The sequence below is a fragment of the Polyergus mexicanus genome, unplaced genomic scaffold (genome assembly GCF_030449975.1).
Source record: "Polyergus mexicanus isolate NDT 795.1 unplaced genomic scaffold, iyPolMexi1.0 SCAF_4, whole genome shotgun sequence".
Lineage (NCBI taxonomy): Eukaryota > Metazoa > Arthropoda > Insecta > Hymenoptera > Formicidae > Polyergus > Polyergus mexicanus.
In genome coordinates this window covers 4047885-4064259 of record NW_027223324.1, presented here as the reverse complement: position 1 = coordinate 4064259, position 16375 = coordinate 4047885, and the positions used below count along the sequence as shown (strand labels likewise).

At 33.3% G+C, this 16375-nt stretch overlaps 2 protein-coding genes across 4 annotated transcripts; both read left to right on the top strand.

Annotated features, from left to right (window-relative positions):
* Positions 1-3515: 3515 nt before the first annotated feature.
* LOC138932443 (uro-adherence factor A) lies at positions 3516-11414 on the top strand. Of its 3 annotated transcripts, none has more exons than XM_070294306.1 (17): positions 3516-3615; positions 3684-3887; positions 4474-4739; positions 4861-5071; positions 5200-5516; positions 5616-5825; positions 5992-6171; positions 6406-6520; positions 6759-6964; positions 7346-7916; positions 8006-8117; positions 8895-8982; positions 9431-9954; positions 10150-10333; positions 10482-10660; positions 10755-10824; positions 10941-11414. In XM_070294306.1, exons 2-17 carry the CDS (start codon positions 3831-3833, stop codon positions 10969-10971), a joined length of 3321 nt encoding a protein of 1106 aa, XP_070150407.1. In that variant the 5' UTR covers positions 3516-3615; positions 3684-3830; the 3' UTR covers positions 10972-11414. The 3 variants fall into 3 exon arrangements, with proteins under 3 accessions (XP_070150407.1, XP_070150409.1, XP_070150408.1); XM_070294307.1 differs by having other exon boundaries at positions 3529-3615; positions 3697-3887; XM_070294308.1 differs by lacking the exons at positions 10755-10824; positions 10941-11414 and having other exon boundaries at positions 10250-10333; positions 10482-10661.
* A 2833-nt stretch (positions 11415-14247) lies between these two features.
* LOC138932686 (cytochrome P450 9e2-like) lies at positions 14248-15795 on the top strand. Its single transcript, XM_070294762.1, has one exon. It carries the CDS (start codon positions 14248-14250, stop codon positions 15793-15795), a length of 1548 nt encoding a protein of 515 aa, XP_070150863.1.
* Positions 15796-16375: the final 580 nt, after the last annotated feature.

Below are 16375 nucleotides of genomic sequence, written 5' to 3'. Positions count from 1 at the left end.
TTATACTGTACATTTGTAATACAAAATAAATGATATTTTGTTACTATAGTATTATTTATTAAATAATATATGTAATATGCTCTTTCTTTTTTTCTTTTTATACAAATGCATCATAGAAATGAAAAACATTTTATAAATTTTGTACATTTGGTAATATGAAAAATCTATCATGGGGGGAGTTATGTGAGTTACGTGGAGAATTACGTATAAACAAATTATTTCTTTTTAAATTATCTATTCTCAAACTTAAAATTAATAATTAACAAATTCTGTGATATATAAGTTTTAAATTATATATAAATCCTGTAAAGAGTTGTTTATTTATACATACAAGGGCTGCTCATAAAGAAACCGAACTTTAAAAAAGTGCTCGAATCCGATGGCATGAGCCATTTGCCTTGTAGCACTGTATAGTGGGATTCTTTAATAACTCTCTCACACCACGCTATCGTTCTTAGTTTACGTTTTATAGTGGCTTGAATGAAATTGTGTCCAGCGTTTGTGGCGATTTTTCGTTTTCGGAAAAGTGCATAAGGGTCCCGTGGCAAATTTTCCTTAATCTCTTCTATTGTTTGAAAACGGTGGTCTTTCAAGATCGATTTTAGTTTTTTTAAACAAAAAGTTCCACAGGAACCAAATCAGGAAACTGACGGGAGGGGAGGGGGGGGGGGCTGAGAAACAACAATCGTCGCGTGTTTTATCAAAGACTAGTTGGTAAGGAACAACGCATGTGCAGGTGCATTGTCGTACTATGAATTGCCGGCTCACGCACCTCTGACTGTTTCTTTCTCACTGCCTTTAAAACAAAATTTAATACACTCACACATTGTTCTTCAAAAACCTTCTGTTCTCTCGTTTAGAAAAGAATGCTGAACACAATCTCATTCAAGCCATCATGTATGTAATGTAAACTAAGAACGATAATATCATGCTCGTAACGTAAGAGAGTTGCTAAAGAACTCATCCTACTGCATAGTGCCACAAGGCACCTATGCCATCGCATCCAGGTGTTTTTTTGAAAGTTCGGTTTCTTTATGGACAACCCTTGTATATATAACTAATACATAAATATATATTTATATATAAATATAACTCAATAAATACATATATATATATTTTTTTAATAATATGTTATCGTTGCATGGATCGTACTTGCTCAGTAACTTCTTCCAACAATGCAGAATTTTTATCAATTGCATCCATTTGGTACTCTAAATGAGTACTAATAAGTGTAAGTTTCTTTAAACTAGATTCTATCATTTCTAACCCATATTCCTGCTGTGCAAAATTTTTTGCTGCATGCATTAAAATCTATAAAAATATAATAAAGTGTATGTATATATATATATATATATATATATATACACACACACACACACACACACACACACACACACACACACACACACACACACACACACACACACACTTTACATATATATATATATATATATATATATATATATATATATATATATAATATAGAAATATTAATTTAATATTTTAACATCAACTGTGTGATATAGAAATATGAATTAAGAGACAGCATTACCTCACTGCTTTTTGAACCTCGCTGTATCTGTCTGGCAAGAGAAGCAATGTTATTAACGTTAACTTGCACCCTATCTGCTAGTCTCATCTTTGATTCAATGAACAAGCTGCGTGCGCTTGTACTGGATGCTGAAGCCATTGTATCGTATTGCTTTTCATTAATTGTGATATAAGTTCTGTTCTTAACGTTATCCAGGCCTATTGATAAACTGTATGTGCTTTTGATTAATATACTTACAATAGAAACACTATTTCATACTCTGAAATAAACGTTATATGATTGTGACTATATGTTTCTTACAATCTGCACCTTAATATAGAATAAATGTCAGCATATATATTTTTTACCATAGCAAATATCTTTCATTTATGCATTCTTTCATTTGACGTATCGTATGTAAGAACTGTCAAGAGAATAAAATAAAGAATATAAATCAATTCAACTACAACCGCAGGGCTGCGATTGAGAACGTCACACGTCACCGCGTCACCGTGTCACCCTTCTTCTTCTTCTTTCTTAAATGGCACTTGCCCACATTTTTTGAATATTTTATTTTCTTTTTTTCGTTCTCTATTATTTAATGTAATATATTTTGCATATAGCATAATTATTTATGTAATATATTGTATATTAGCATAATTACTTTTATCTTTTTATCATTTTATTTTTTTCCTTTTTTAAATATATTATTAACAATTTATCTGTATATATATTTTTTATTAAAATATATTATTTTGGATTATTATTTATTGTTACATATGTATCAATGGGCGCGTTCAGCAGAAAAAACCGCTCAGTAGCAATCGAACGTGATTGGCTCTTACTTTTAGAACTAACAAATCAACGTCGAGTGTTGACAAGACAATGGGCGCGTTCAGGAAACACAACTGTTGAGCATCGTCTTGTCAACACTCGACGTTGATTTGTTGGTTCTAGAAGTAAGAACCAATCACGTTCGATTGCTACTCAACGGTTGTGTCACCTGAATGCACCCAATAACTGAGCGCTTTTTCTGCCGAACGCGCCCAATGAGTTAGAGAGAGAACGAAAAACGAGAGTGAGCGAGAGAGAAGTTTAGATGGCATTACCGACCAACTTACTTATTTCGCGCATGCGCACTCCGTTTTGGCCAACACTAACATCAAAAGTGCCGATAGGGAGAGTTGCGCTACTGTATATACTGTAGTAAAGGCCAGGGGACATAAAAAAACTTAAGCAGTAAGACTTAACTTAGTAAACTTAAGAATTTCAACCATACGGAATTTTCAGCGTAGCTTACGTTTCAATATGGCTGCCTTACTGTTCGACCGTGATTGGTCAATTAGCTTCCACCTTAAGGCCGATATTACATTTGTCGTACGACAAACTTTTTAAGCATATTGATTGGCTGCAAAATAGAAACTTTCTTGAGTCTCTAGAAATTAGCTAATCAATGCGCTTAAAAAGTTTGTTGTACGACAAATGTAATATTAGCCTAAGTCTTACTGTTTAAGTTTTTTTATGTGCCACGGCCCTAATGGTTTCATGTTATGGGGAATCCACTGATTAAAAAGCGAAATGGAATTGATACAGAGTCATTCTGATTGGTTACCTTCCATCTGGTTTCTTTCCCGTTACTGTTCCTTTCCGCTATTTTTTCTCCATCGAGATGCACCTTAAAGGTTGTGTTCCGATCCCCTATCCGGATGCACCCGATATTATAGTATACGTGACATATACAGTATATGTCACGTATACTATAATATCGGGTGCACTCAGATGGGGAATCGGAATACAGCATAAAGCCCGTATCAGACTACGCATTAAAAATTGAGATTCAAGATTCAAGATTGAATTTTGACCAATCAGAATAAAGAAATTTTAGTTCCTTTTGTTCTAATTAGTCAAATTCCAATCTTTAATCTTCAATTTTCAATTTTCAATGCGTAATCTGATATGGGCATAATGGAAAGCACCTATTATAGATTTTCAGTATTGGCAGTAAATATCGGAACGCAGCTACTGTTTACGGAGCTGTATGCAAAAACGATTGCTAACGGTTTTCGCCAAAAATTTCGAAACACGTATGCATATATATATATATATTCGTATTGCCTATATGTATATATAGATACATACATTTCACTTGCAGAAAAATGCTCAAGTTTAATCGCGAAATCGCGACGTAAAGATGTTTCAATTCTGGTAGGACATGTGTCTCACGCTCGGTGAAGTGATCAATATACGTCGATAACGTGTATCTTCCGTTCGTACAGCGGATATTTCTTCGTAGTAAAAGATGGCCAGTCGGGATCCGTCTGTTTCGTCTAAAATCATGGACGATCATAGCGTCGAGGTTAGTGACAGAAGACGTTGCCTACATTCCCTTTCTTAGCTGTGTTTTTATTATCTGTTTTGCGAAAAACGTGCCAGCTTAAAATGGATAGAATTAATGTTACATTTTAAAACGTAGCGACAATCGCAATACTTTATTATAGTGTCTTTCCCTATTCACAAGATTATGACAATATTTTTACTCTTGGATTTTGCATTGATGTATTGTCATTTTAGAATTCTCTGACAGCTTTGACAACTAATATTTTTGTAATGAAATTTTGTAATATAAAATTGGTGCAATAATTAGATTTATTATGATTTTATAGTCCTTTGTACATATATAAAATTGAATTAAATATTTTAATTGTTATTTTGGCATTATAATTTGTTGCATCATAATGAAATTTTATAATATAAGATTAAGAATGCATTTTCTTTGATGTTATAAAAGTTGTGATTTGTTTGATTAATCAATAAGTATGAAAGTGGCAAAGATTCCCTTGTTCTAATTGATTAATCAAATCGTTTAAAATTTTATAACATTAGATGGAATACACTCTGATTAATAAGTGAAAATTGCATAGTTTGCATATTTTCTGTTATAGACATTAGCAGAAGTTTTTCGATGTTTTATTTGTATGGAAAAGCTGAGAGATGCGCACCTCTGTCCCCATTGCAGTAAATTGTGCTGCTATACCTGTATAAGGAAATGGCTCACCGAGCAACGTTCCCAATGTCCTCACTGCCGGGCTTCTCTCCATTTACATGAACTAGTGAATTGTCGCTGGGTTGAAGAAGTGACCCAACAACTTGATACACTGCAAGCTGTTTGCATATCCAACTTTCGGCATAATGACTCTAGTCGAGACAGGTTTGAGTATAACATTTTATGTGTATATTTAGCTTTGAAATTTATATTAACTTTGAAAAAAATATAAATATTTATATATATATATATATGGAAAAATTATTTGAAAATGTTATTATCATAGATGCACAGTACATCAAGAGAAATTATCTGTGTATTGCTGGACTTGCCGCAAATGTATCTGTCATCAATGCGCTCTGTGGGGTGGCACTCATTCAGGACATACCTTCAAACCTTTAGAAGATGTTTACGAGCAACATGTTACTCAGATCAAAGCTGAAGTAGGCCAATTAAATAGACGACTCATGGAACTGATTAGTCTTGTTCAAGAAGTGGTATGTATATTTGACAAATTTTAACTATAGGAAAATAGGAAAAGAGAGATTTAAAATGTAATACAAGAGTACAGATGTATATGTATCTATGTGCTTTGTAATTCTCAGTTATACTCGTCTGTTATTAGGAGAGAAATGTCGAATCGGTAAGAGCGGCAAAGGACGAGAGAGTCAGAGAGATCAGAAACGCGATCGAATTAATGATAGCTCGCCTGGACTCACAGTTGAAGGCCAAGCTACTGACTTTGATGGGTCAGAAAAATTCATTGACTTTGGAAACCGAGCAGCTGGAAGCGCTACTGCAAGAGGTAGAATATCAATTGCACACATGCACACGCTCCGAACTAATCGCCAAAAGTGCCGAGCTTTCGCGCAAAATACATCAGGTTCGCAAGAAGCCAATGACGAGTTTTGTCACTGCACCCGTGCCTGCCGACTTTCATAGGTAAGATTTGAAAGATTTATGCAATGCTTATAATTATTTATATTATGCCTTAATTGTGTGTATAATGATTAAGGATTACTATTTAATTTTCTATTCCAGCGAAATTGTGCCAGGTTACGATAGCGCGACGTTTGCCATGCAAAACTTCACTCAGCTTCAGCTGAAGGCTGACCCGGTGTATTCTGCGCCGTTACACGTGAACGGATTGTGCTGGCGACTGAAGGTATATCCGGATGGTAATGGAGTTGTGCGCGGAAATTATTTGTCAGTATTCTTAGAGCTCAGCGCTGGATTGCCAGAGACATCAAAGTACGTTAATTTAGAAGTGATGAATTGTATAATCCCTGTAATATAAATTATATTAGAAAATAAATTATATCAGAAAATTGTATAAGTACAATTGTACAATTCTACTATTTGAAAATGTGGAACTCTGCCAATGGCAGATATTCGATTTTTAAAATATTCTTTGTAGGTACGAATACAGAGTTGAAATGATACATCAAGGATCTCGTGATACGAGTAAGAACATCGTTCGTGAATTTGCATCTGATTTCGAGATTGGTGAATGTTGGGGATACAACAGATTCTTCAGATTAGATTTACTCGCAACGGAAGGTTACTTAAATACAGAGCTGGATACTCTTATATTAAGGTATTTTTTAAATATTATTTAGAATAGTACTTTCCAATCAATATAATAATACTAAGTTCTTTTTATACCTTTCCTCTTAGGACTCGAAATAAATTTGATCAAATTTTATATTAATACGAGAAAAAAACAATCGAGAGATTTATTTTTATAGAAATTCCTTTTTTATAAATTAAAACTATTACTGTTATAGCATTAAAACTATAAACACAATATTATATTTAATTGGTTTAATAGATTTCAGGTGCGACCACCGACATTCTATCAACGCTGTAGAGACCAACAGTGGTATATTAGCCAACTACTGACATTTCAAAATCAATACACCACTCAGATCAACGAATTAAAAGAGGTAAATTATATATCTAGAATAAAATTCATATTACGATTATGATAAATCTATTTAGTTTATTAAAAAATGTGTATGTGTGTATGTTGTATAATTAAAAAGAGATGTATTGTAATAATTCCAAGATATGTTATATATAATAATATAAATATAGATTAATTAATTATTCAATTTTTTTTAGAATATGTTCTTTGTATAAATATTTTATGTTAGATTAACAGACATTTTTTTATATTTACAGAGATTAGCGATAGAAATATCTCGCAATGCCATAACAGCTACTAGAGCTACTAGTGGAACTACGATGTGCGGTTCAACTGCAAACATGTCATCTTTGTCTGTGCAACAACAGCAGCAGCAACAACAGAATGCAGGCGATTCAAAGACCAATTCGAACATTATACGAACAATTGACACATATCCTACTGCAAATGGAACACCAATAAGGTATAATATTGTAATCTATTTTACGTCAGATTAATTGAATCCTGTTTCTCGGATGTTTCAATTATTCAATTTATCAACAATTATGCAAATTTCCTGTAAAGGCAAGTGTTCGAATTTTTAAACGAGTTACGTTACAACGTAAAGTTCATATGTATAATTTGTATCATTTTTTCGAAAATTGTATGAAAATTAAAAAGGATGGGAGATTGAAACAGAGAGAGAGAGAGAGAGAGAGAGAGAGAGAGAGAGAGAGAGAAATAATGAAACTTGATAGTTTGAATAGAAATTTTTCAATTATCTGAAAATAAAAGATCATAAGTTTTCTCAATCTTCTAAGTGAGAATATTTTTAATAACGAGATATATTTTGTGTTTTGAATAGATCCATACCAAGCACGTTTTCCAATAATAATAACAGCAACACAATAATACCGAGCGATCAATTGTTGCCAATGTGCAAATTAAATGAGCTCTCGAGTATGCATCTCCTTGACTCTACTACGTCGACATTGTCAAAAATGTCGTTAAAGACGCACCGTGCTAGCAACAATTTAAATATCATCGAGGCCGAGAGTAGTCCATCGCCGCGTCGCGCCAACGATGTATCGCTCGGGGAATGTCAAGCTGTGAAGACATGCTTGACCTTCTCGTCATCGCCTTATTCATCGCCCGGTGACATACTCACTGGTCAGCAGCCATTGAATCTATCGTTCAACAACAGTACCAGCGATCCCTTATTATCTGTGTCGACGTTATCATCAGTGACAGACAACCAACGAATCAACGGCTGCTTGACCGTTATAAAAGGCGAAGCCGCGCAACATTGCACGAACGTTGCGTCACCGGGTGAATGCCGAAAGACCACCGCAGCTCGTGTCACCTCCCCGTCGTTTTATCTATCGTCGACATTAAATCTCTCGTCCAGTAGTAGCAGCAGTAGTAGCGACAGTGGCGTGAGTATATATTCTTTCTATTTTAATCTGTATGCTTTTAACCGTGCGATTTTCGTCGAGAATAATCCTCTGTCATCCTACATTTGTAGGAGTTGAGCGAACACGACATTTTTATGGACGAGTGTGAACACAACGAGCCTAACGTCACGCTCTTGGACCTGACAAATGACGAAAACGACGTGGACGACGAAACAATGTCAGGTATGCAAATTACACATACGCAAACAAAATATATGTCATTGTATAATGATAGAAAATAACAATATTATAAAATAGGAATACATTAAATAACGAGAATTTTAAAGTCAATTGATTGTCAACTAAGATAACTGATGACTCAATCCTACCTATTATTTAAAATTATAAAGATACAAATTCAGAAAATTAAGTAATAAATTGCAAAATTAGATAGTTGGAACGAGAACGAGCGAAGACGACAGACACGCATGATCGATAGAGATGTTGAAAGCGAAAAATTTACGAATCAAAAACAAGATGAAGAATGTGTTAAAGAAACTCTCAAGTCCACTATTCCCACTAACTTTTATGTTATTTCGTAGGCTTATACATTTACTTTTTATCTTGATACATTAAAATTCCTATATTTTAAAATCTATCTTGAATTATTGTGATTAATACAATCAGTCTAATATTATGTATAGTTTTCCATGTATATTCTATACAGATTTGTTTAAAGCTATTTAATTATTGAAATGCAATTATCACATACAAAAATCTCTCATACATATTTATCACAAATATAATATTAAATTATAATTATACTCATTATTAGTATATACTTTTAATAAAGTATAGCATTACAGATATGACCATTTTTTTATTAATATAATAATATACATAAAATATACATTATATAGAAAAATCTGTATGATAAATGAGATGTCTAAGATGAATATAATATGTAATTAATTAAAGTAAATCTATTTGCATTTTAATAAGAAATTACGATATTTTTAGGGGAAAACGACATTGAAGTCGCGGAATCTCAGAACAAGCAGCATATGAAACAACAAAACAACAAGGACACCATTACAGATACATGCAGGTATACTTAATTAATGCAATTATAATATTAGAATGATGAGGGAAATAAATGTAGTAGCTGTATAATTATAAATATGTCAAGAGCCATTTAAATAGAATTGAATGATTAATCTTATACAAATTCATGCAATTTTTAACTCGATTAAGATACAAGAACAGAATTTTACTTTTTACTTTAATGGAAATAGATAATGATAGAGATTCAATCTCACATACTAGCATAATTAAATAATAAATGTCAAGCGTTAAAAAGAAAACAGAATACTAAAAAGAAAGTTTATTTGATAAATAATCATTTTTTATTTAATTTCGAAAAAAGCTCTCTAGATTCAGAAGAGATTTATATTTAAGATAAACTTTGAATAGAGAGTGCTTTATCAACAACGATTTCTCAAAACTTATATGGTTATATACAACTGTGCATAATAACAAAATCTTCTGTGATTTAGATTGAGGGAAATAATGCTGCTGCATTTGTTCGAGATACAGGACAGAAATTCCGCATGGACTTCCCTATGTTTTGGGCAACAAGCCGATGAGAGCTACGACTCCAGGAATTCACTCGCGAGTTTGCAACGTCACAGTTCCAGTCCGTTGCATTATAATGCTATGATGCAACCTACCGCGACCGCAGCTTATTCGCACAAGCATCCCGAGCTCGGTATCGCGGCCTGTAATGATCTAAATCTGAGTAGCGACAAAAAGCATCCCAATACCACTTTACATCACTCTGAGCCACCGGCACCTTACGATGTTACGGCCAAATACAATAAAAAAACTTTGCCAAACTTTTATCGATCGGAACTGTTGACTGCGACAATGTCTTCTGGTAGTCAAATAACCAGATCCGAGCCGGCGACGCGTTCCAATTCGATAGACTGTGAGAGGGATATCTCGAAACTGCCAGTAGTTAATAAAATCAATCACGATGTAGAATCGTCTAGTCTACATCTGGATTTAATAGTGCCAAATGGTAAGTGAAAGTATATTGAATATGACAAAATGATATTAGATCAATTGTGAGCGAAAGAACTTTGTGAAAACAAAGCAAATGAAAAAGAAAATACCAGTAAATTTACCTAGGTATATGTGTTATCTAGATATATGTGTTGCAACATTATTTTTCAAATTAAAAATTGACGAAAAGAAACAAAAACATTCATTTCAGTACTTCTAGACAGTAACAAAATCATGTCGAAGCATTTACTGTCACGACGCCAATCTTCTCCGAGTTCATCTACTAACATGAATTTGAAAAATGATAACAGTAAGATGCCCGAAATTGACCAATTACTCGAAGCCATTCATCTGTCGTCGGGATCGCAGAAAGATGCATGCGGCACAAAATTGAGGTAAGAGCAGAAATATAGTTGGTTGCAGGAAGATTAGAACGAAGTCGAAGCATCCTTACAAACAAATAAAAGAATATCTTTTTATATTTATCACTTTTTTCTTATGGACAGTTTTAATATATAATGATATCTTATTTTTAATACATAGGAAAAACGCTTCTTCCGACGAAAAGAGCAACGTTTGCATTGCCAGTGGAAGCTCCGCTGCACTGTCGCTGACACAGGAGAGTACATTGTCGTCATTTACAAATACTACAATAACAGCGAACGCTATTCTTACTCCCAGCACTTTCAGCTGGTCGCCGGCATTATATCAGCACGCGCATAGTAAATATTATAACTTTCTTCTAATTTGCTTCTTTTAAAGTATCAATTTTATTCTGTTAATTCCATATTAAAAAAAAATTTTTTCATTTTGTAGGACAAAAACCTGTTCTAGATGTCACTGTACACGGTTCTATGAACGAAACTTCAAGCAAGATTATTGATAAGTAAGTAAATTGCTTACTGAATGCGTTGTAATTTTTTAAAGAAGATACATGTCTTATTATATTTGTGTAAATTATAAATTAACTTGTAATTCTACCATTGTTATGTGTTTATACAGATCTATGGAAGAAACTGCCAGTTCGCTATAATAATTATAACATAACATTAACATACATTCTGTGATTTCTCTATCGAATATTAATTATAATTGCAAGATTGATGAAAAAAGAACAATTATTTAATCTTAAATTATTATGTCAAATAAGATAATTTTGAAATTAAGATATATGTTTATGTTGCACTTTTGATTTTTCTTATTTCTTTACAACAGGATCGGAGAGAGCTATTATCAGAGCTATTATGTCATTTCTTTCTCTCACTCAGTACAAAGTATTATAATAATGTAATTGATCTACTTTTAGTCTTTTACTGCTTATAATTACGTATGCGAATTCATTATTTCCAATATTTTATTCTAAAAAGTGTAGAATATATTTGTTTATTATTTAATGTTATTTATATACATATATTTCTCACATGTGAATTATACGTCCAGAGAATAACAATAATTAATAGAAATTAGTATAATAATAATAAAAATTGTAGCCAAACATTACTATAATCAATTCCCTGTTTCGCATGCATACATTTAATTATAAGCAATTTTGTTCTCAAAGAAATAGATTTCATTAAAATTTTATTTATGTATTTGTAATAAATTATATAAAATCTTATACATTATTTAGATATAATCTTTTACTCTTATTCAATATTTACATAAAAATATATACGTACGTATATACAAGGTGTCCGGTAAAGATTGTGCCAACGCTCGTGAGGAGGTAGAGCATAGTAAACTGAAAAGGCTGCTGAGTAGTCATAGCCGCGGCCATATTGGAATAATGATGTCAGAAACGAGAAATGACACGCTGAGAATTCTTGCGTGCCATTTTTAAATAAAAGTTATTTTAAAGAAACAAGACTACAGATCGCTTTAGTATACTCGTAAAATCGCCAGAAAACTAAGCTTCTCCTTTGACAATTAATAAATAACCGTAAAATGAGTGTCAAAGTAAGCCTAGTCATACGGGAAAACATGTAGTTTGACAACTGTAGAAAGAAGTAGAAAATGTTCTTTTTACATAATACTTTTCTTGCTAAGCTTAGTTTTCGGACAATTTTATAAGTTTCACAAATGCGTTACACACCACAGCATTAGCATAAAGTGAATAATTACGAAATGGCACGCAAGAATAATTTGGGTTGTCAAAACGTCACTTTTCACGCCTTATATTTCATCGATTTGCAACGTGAGGCGCTGCATAAAAATTCTGACATATGGGTAACATGCTGGTAACTTGTAGCTAACATATAACATATATATATATATATATATATATATATATATATATATATATATATATATATATATAGTATATATTTTTTATATATCTATTATATAGTGTAGTACTCTATTTATTAGAAGAATACTTGAACAAAGGAAGGGCGCAATACTCAGCCATCTCCAAGAAAATTTGATTTAAATAATATAGCTTTTCTTATATACATCTCCGTTAGATCGATTAGCGAGAAGACGGTGTAGTTCGGGCATTAAAGCGGGTGATGTTTTATTTGCTTCATTTTATATCGAATAGGATGCATAAAATAATAAGGTTGTAAGTTTAACAAAAATTATGCCCAGTTTCGTGAGTAAATTAAAAGAAAATTGCTTTCCAAAAGCAAATTAAAAAAAAAATTTAGTTAAATTAATTTTATTTTACATGAATAAATATTCGTTGCTAGATTGCATGAAAAAAGAATGAGAAAAAGAGTGGCACGGACAAGAATTGAACCCGGGTTGGATGCGTGATAGCCACGCACATAATGTCCGAGTTACACCGCCTTTTCGCTAATTGATATAACAGAGCCAGATATAAGGAAAGCCATATTGTTTAAATCATTTTCTTGGAAATGGCTGAGCATTACGCTCTACCCCTTTGCTCAAATATTCTTCTAATAGAGTATTACACTATAAAAGCCTTTTTTAATTCAGCGACACCAAGGTCGCGTTCTCCCCTGTTAGTCTCAGGAACGTGCGCATCATAAATATATGTATGTAATGGCACTCTAGTCTAGTAGTAAAAGTTCTCATTAAAATTTTTTGTTCGATATTTTATTTTGTATTAATAATAAAAATAATTATTATTCTATTATTAATTACGTATATGTACGTTCTATAACAATTTAAAATATTTATGTTTTATGCTTACTAGAGTATTGTGCTATCACATTTATGATACACACGTTCCTGAGACTAACAATAAGTGATGCGCTCTTTAGTTACGATTTACGATGCGGTGATGCGTTGCTAAAAAGCGAGGGGAAAGAGAGGAACAATGAGCAGTAAGAGTGAGCTAAAAAATCCAGCCGAAAGTTACAAATAAATCCCACTTATATGATAAGTCGTTGGACAGGGTTCTTATCCCTACTGCAGCATCTTTATTCCTATGTCGCTATCGTCAACACGGAGTTTCACGGCGACTGCTCAGGAGATTATTGAATAAAGTCTGCCTGCCAATCAGTTCCGATCTTTAGCCGCGCGCCTGGTAGTGTGTGTAAGCGCTTCCTTCGTCCCTACGGCGACGCGCATTACCAGGCGTGCGGCTCACCGACGCGCGTTCGGTTAAAAGTCGGACGTGTGTGAAGTTGGCCACGCACTTTTTGAATTTTATATTTTTCTTAATTGTGCTGCATTGTGTTACGTTTGTGCTAATTAAAATTTGTGCCGCAAACCGCAGGTCAAATTTCGAATTCTTATTAACTGTGCTGTATTATGCTCTGTTTGTACTGATTTGTGTCACAAAAAAAACTCGATAACTCAAACAATAATAGAAATAATAACAAAAAACGAATGCTCACTAGCCCAGCACTTTTTCGCAATTAAGCTCAAGTGTTTTTCCTAAATTGGTACCAATCTGTGCCGCGTTGTGCCATTGGAAAAATTTATCAATATCTTATTCCGTTTAGCTAAAAAAATTCACAAAGATAGATAAAAAAAAACATATATAAATCATACTGCAATACTGCAAATATAGAATTTCTGCGAGTTGTGCCTTTTTACTACTTTAAATATAAAGTAAAAGCAAGAGATAGAAATCTCGAAAAACTTAGGGATTGATAAAAATCCATGAAAGAGGGCCAACTTCACACACGTTAGACTAGATGGCTCCGACATCTAATAGATGTATATCCCATCTCACCTTTCTCCCTAAAATACTATAGAAGTCGATCCAATAATCAGTAATCTATAGCATCTCGAGTTGAAGACTACGTAGGTACTAAATCGTATCAAGTTTTACATTCGTTTACTGGTTCGTGAATAAATTCCAAATAAAATAAAATCTTCAAATAATATTTCAGTGAATATGGAATACTGGTGGATACTGTTGTCGACGACGATCGGAACTTTTGGAGCTATCTATTATCTTTGCAGAAATTACAATTTCTTTCAAAGACACGGCATCATCTACATACCGCTTATTCCAATATTGGGCGCTATGACGCCGGTCATATTTCGTCGAATATCATTTGCCGATTTTATCCGTAAGATATATAATTTCAACCCGGATGCAAAATACTATGGATTTTACGCTACAACAAATCCGGTCATTTTGCTTCGCGATTTGGAACTTATTAAAGCCGTTCTTGTTAAAAATTTTGAGGCGTTTCCCGATCGTCCCAGTTTTATCGATTCAAATGAATTTTTGGTTACGCAGAATTTATTTTCCCTTCACGGAGAAAAATGGCGGAACATGAGAAATCTGTTGAGTTCCTGCTTTACGTCCGGTAAGATAAAGACCATGTTCGCATTGATGTCAGAATGTGCTGTGAATTTTACTAAATCTCTATCAACTTTGCCAACGAATAATAACGGTGTTAATATGAAAGACCTCTTCACGAAATATACGAACGATGTCATCGCCATATGCGTTTACGGAATCAAAGTCGATTCTATGAAGGATTCGACAAACAAGTTCTATGCTTACGGCAAAGACATCTCACAGACTAACATCACAAAGCTTGTTTTTTTTCGAACCTTTCCCAGACTCTGGCGAATTCTCAATTTAAAGTTAATAAACAAACGCATATCGAACTTTTTCGAAAACATTATAAGAGTCACGCTCGCCGCACGTGACATCGAACATGTTGTACATTCGGATATGATACAATTGATGATGAACATCAGGGACAAAGAGGGTCGAAGAAAGTTGAATATCGACGAAATAGCCGCGCAAATATTCTTCTTTTTCCTTGGCGGTTTTGAGACCAGCTCAACTACGTTATCTTTCGCGGCTTATGAAATCGCGGCTAATCCGAAAGTTCAAACTAGACTGCGACAAGAGATTGATAAAATTCTGAAAGAATCGAATTCCGGAGAAGTGACCTATGAGACTATTAATCGTCTCGAATATTTAGACGCGGTCGTAAACGAAGTTCTCAGATTTTATCCACCGACTTTCTTGGAAAGAGTATGCGACAAAAGTTATGAATTACCACCTGCATTGCCGGGCGAGAAGCCCTTTGTCATGAAGAAGGGCACGATTTGCTGGATCCCAGTTTTCGCGATCCATCGTGATGAGAAGTATTACGAAGATCCGGATAGATTTTATCCAGAAAGATTTTTGAACAATAAGACGTATCACAACTCGTTTCGCTACATGTCTTTTGGATTAGGACCAAGGATGTGCCTAGGCAATAGGTTCGCTATACTGAAAATCAAGCTCTTGCTGTTTCATCTGTTAGCGCGATGCGAACTGAAACCGTGCGCGAAAACCATAATACCGTTGAGATTTAGCAAGAAAGATCTGTTAATGAAGCCGGAAGGTGGATTCTGGTTGAATGTTCAGCGTAGAGACAGTAATACATATCCTGCATCCACATTCCACATTCAAAAAAATTCTGGAATTGAATAAGATTTCAATCAAATTCCTTTGAAAAATCAATAAAAATTTAAATCAGAAGTGCAATAGTTAAATACAAAAAAGAAATAATGCGTATCGTATAATGAGCTCTCAAAGGTGACAAGAAATGGAAATCTTGAATCTGAGAACTCTATGCAAAAAGATGAAAATTGAAACAATACGTATTACATTATTTATACATTTATATTAGATTTTTATATTTATCAAATACATGCTTGTTTTCTTCTAGAATACAATATATTAATTTTCTTTGTGAGATAAGCGTAGTGTATAGCAAGAATGTTTAATTATTTCAATTATGTTTTTTTAATATTTCTTATATGTATATTATAATGTAGATAATAAGTTAATATAGATATATGTGTGTGAAAGATGTGCATGAAATTATTTTAAAAATTAATATGTACTTCTGCACATCATTTATATTTTATTATGACGAATGAATTTGTCTGAATCATCGCGGAAATTTTTCACTTTAATCTCTTTTTACAATCAAGATTTTCAAGCCACTTGCTTTAACTCTTGCGCAAGGTCATTAAATATTATTTTCGTGCAATAAGCAGAATTTTTA

Excerpts from the sequence above, each read along its gene's own strand:
- LOC138932443 (XM_070294306.1), top strand. The coding sequence starts at position 3,831 with ATGGCCAGTCGGGATCCGTCTGTTTCGTCTAAAATCATGGACGATCAT. Across the intron at positions 5,072-5,199 it reads TTAGTCTTGTTCAAGAAGTG|GAGAGAAATGTCGAATCGGT; the intron begins GTATGTATATTT and ends GTCTGTTATTAG. Across the intron at positions 5,517-5,615 it reads GTGCCTGCCGACTTTCATAG|CGAAATTGTGCCAGGTTACG; the intron begins GTAAGATTTGAA and ends TTTCTATTCCAG.
- LOC138932686 (XM_070294762.1), top strand. The coding sequence starts at position 14,248 with ATGGAATACTGGTGGATACTGTTGTCGACGACGATCGGAACTTTTGGA.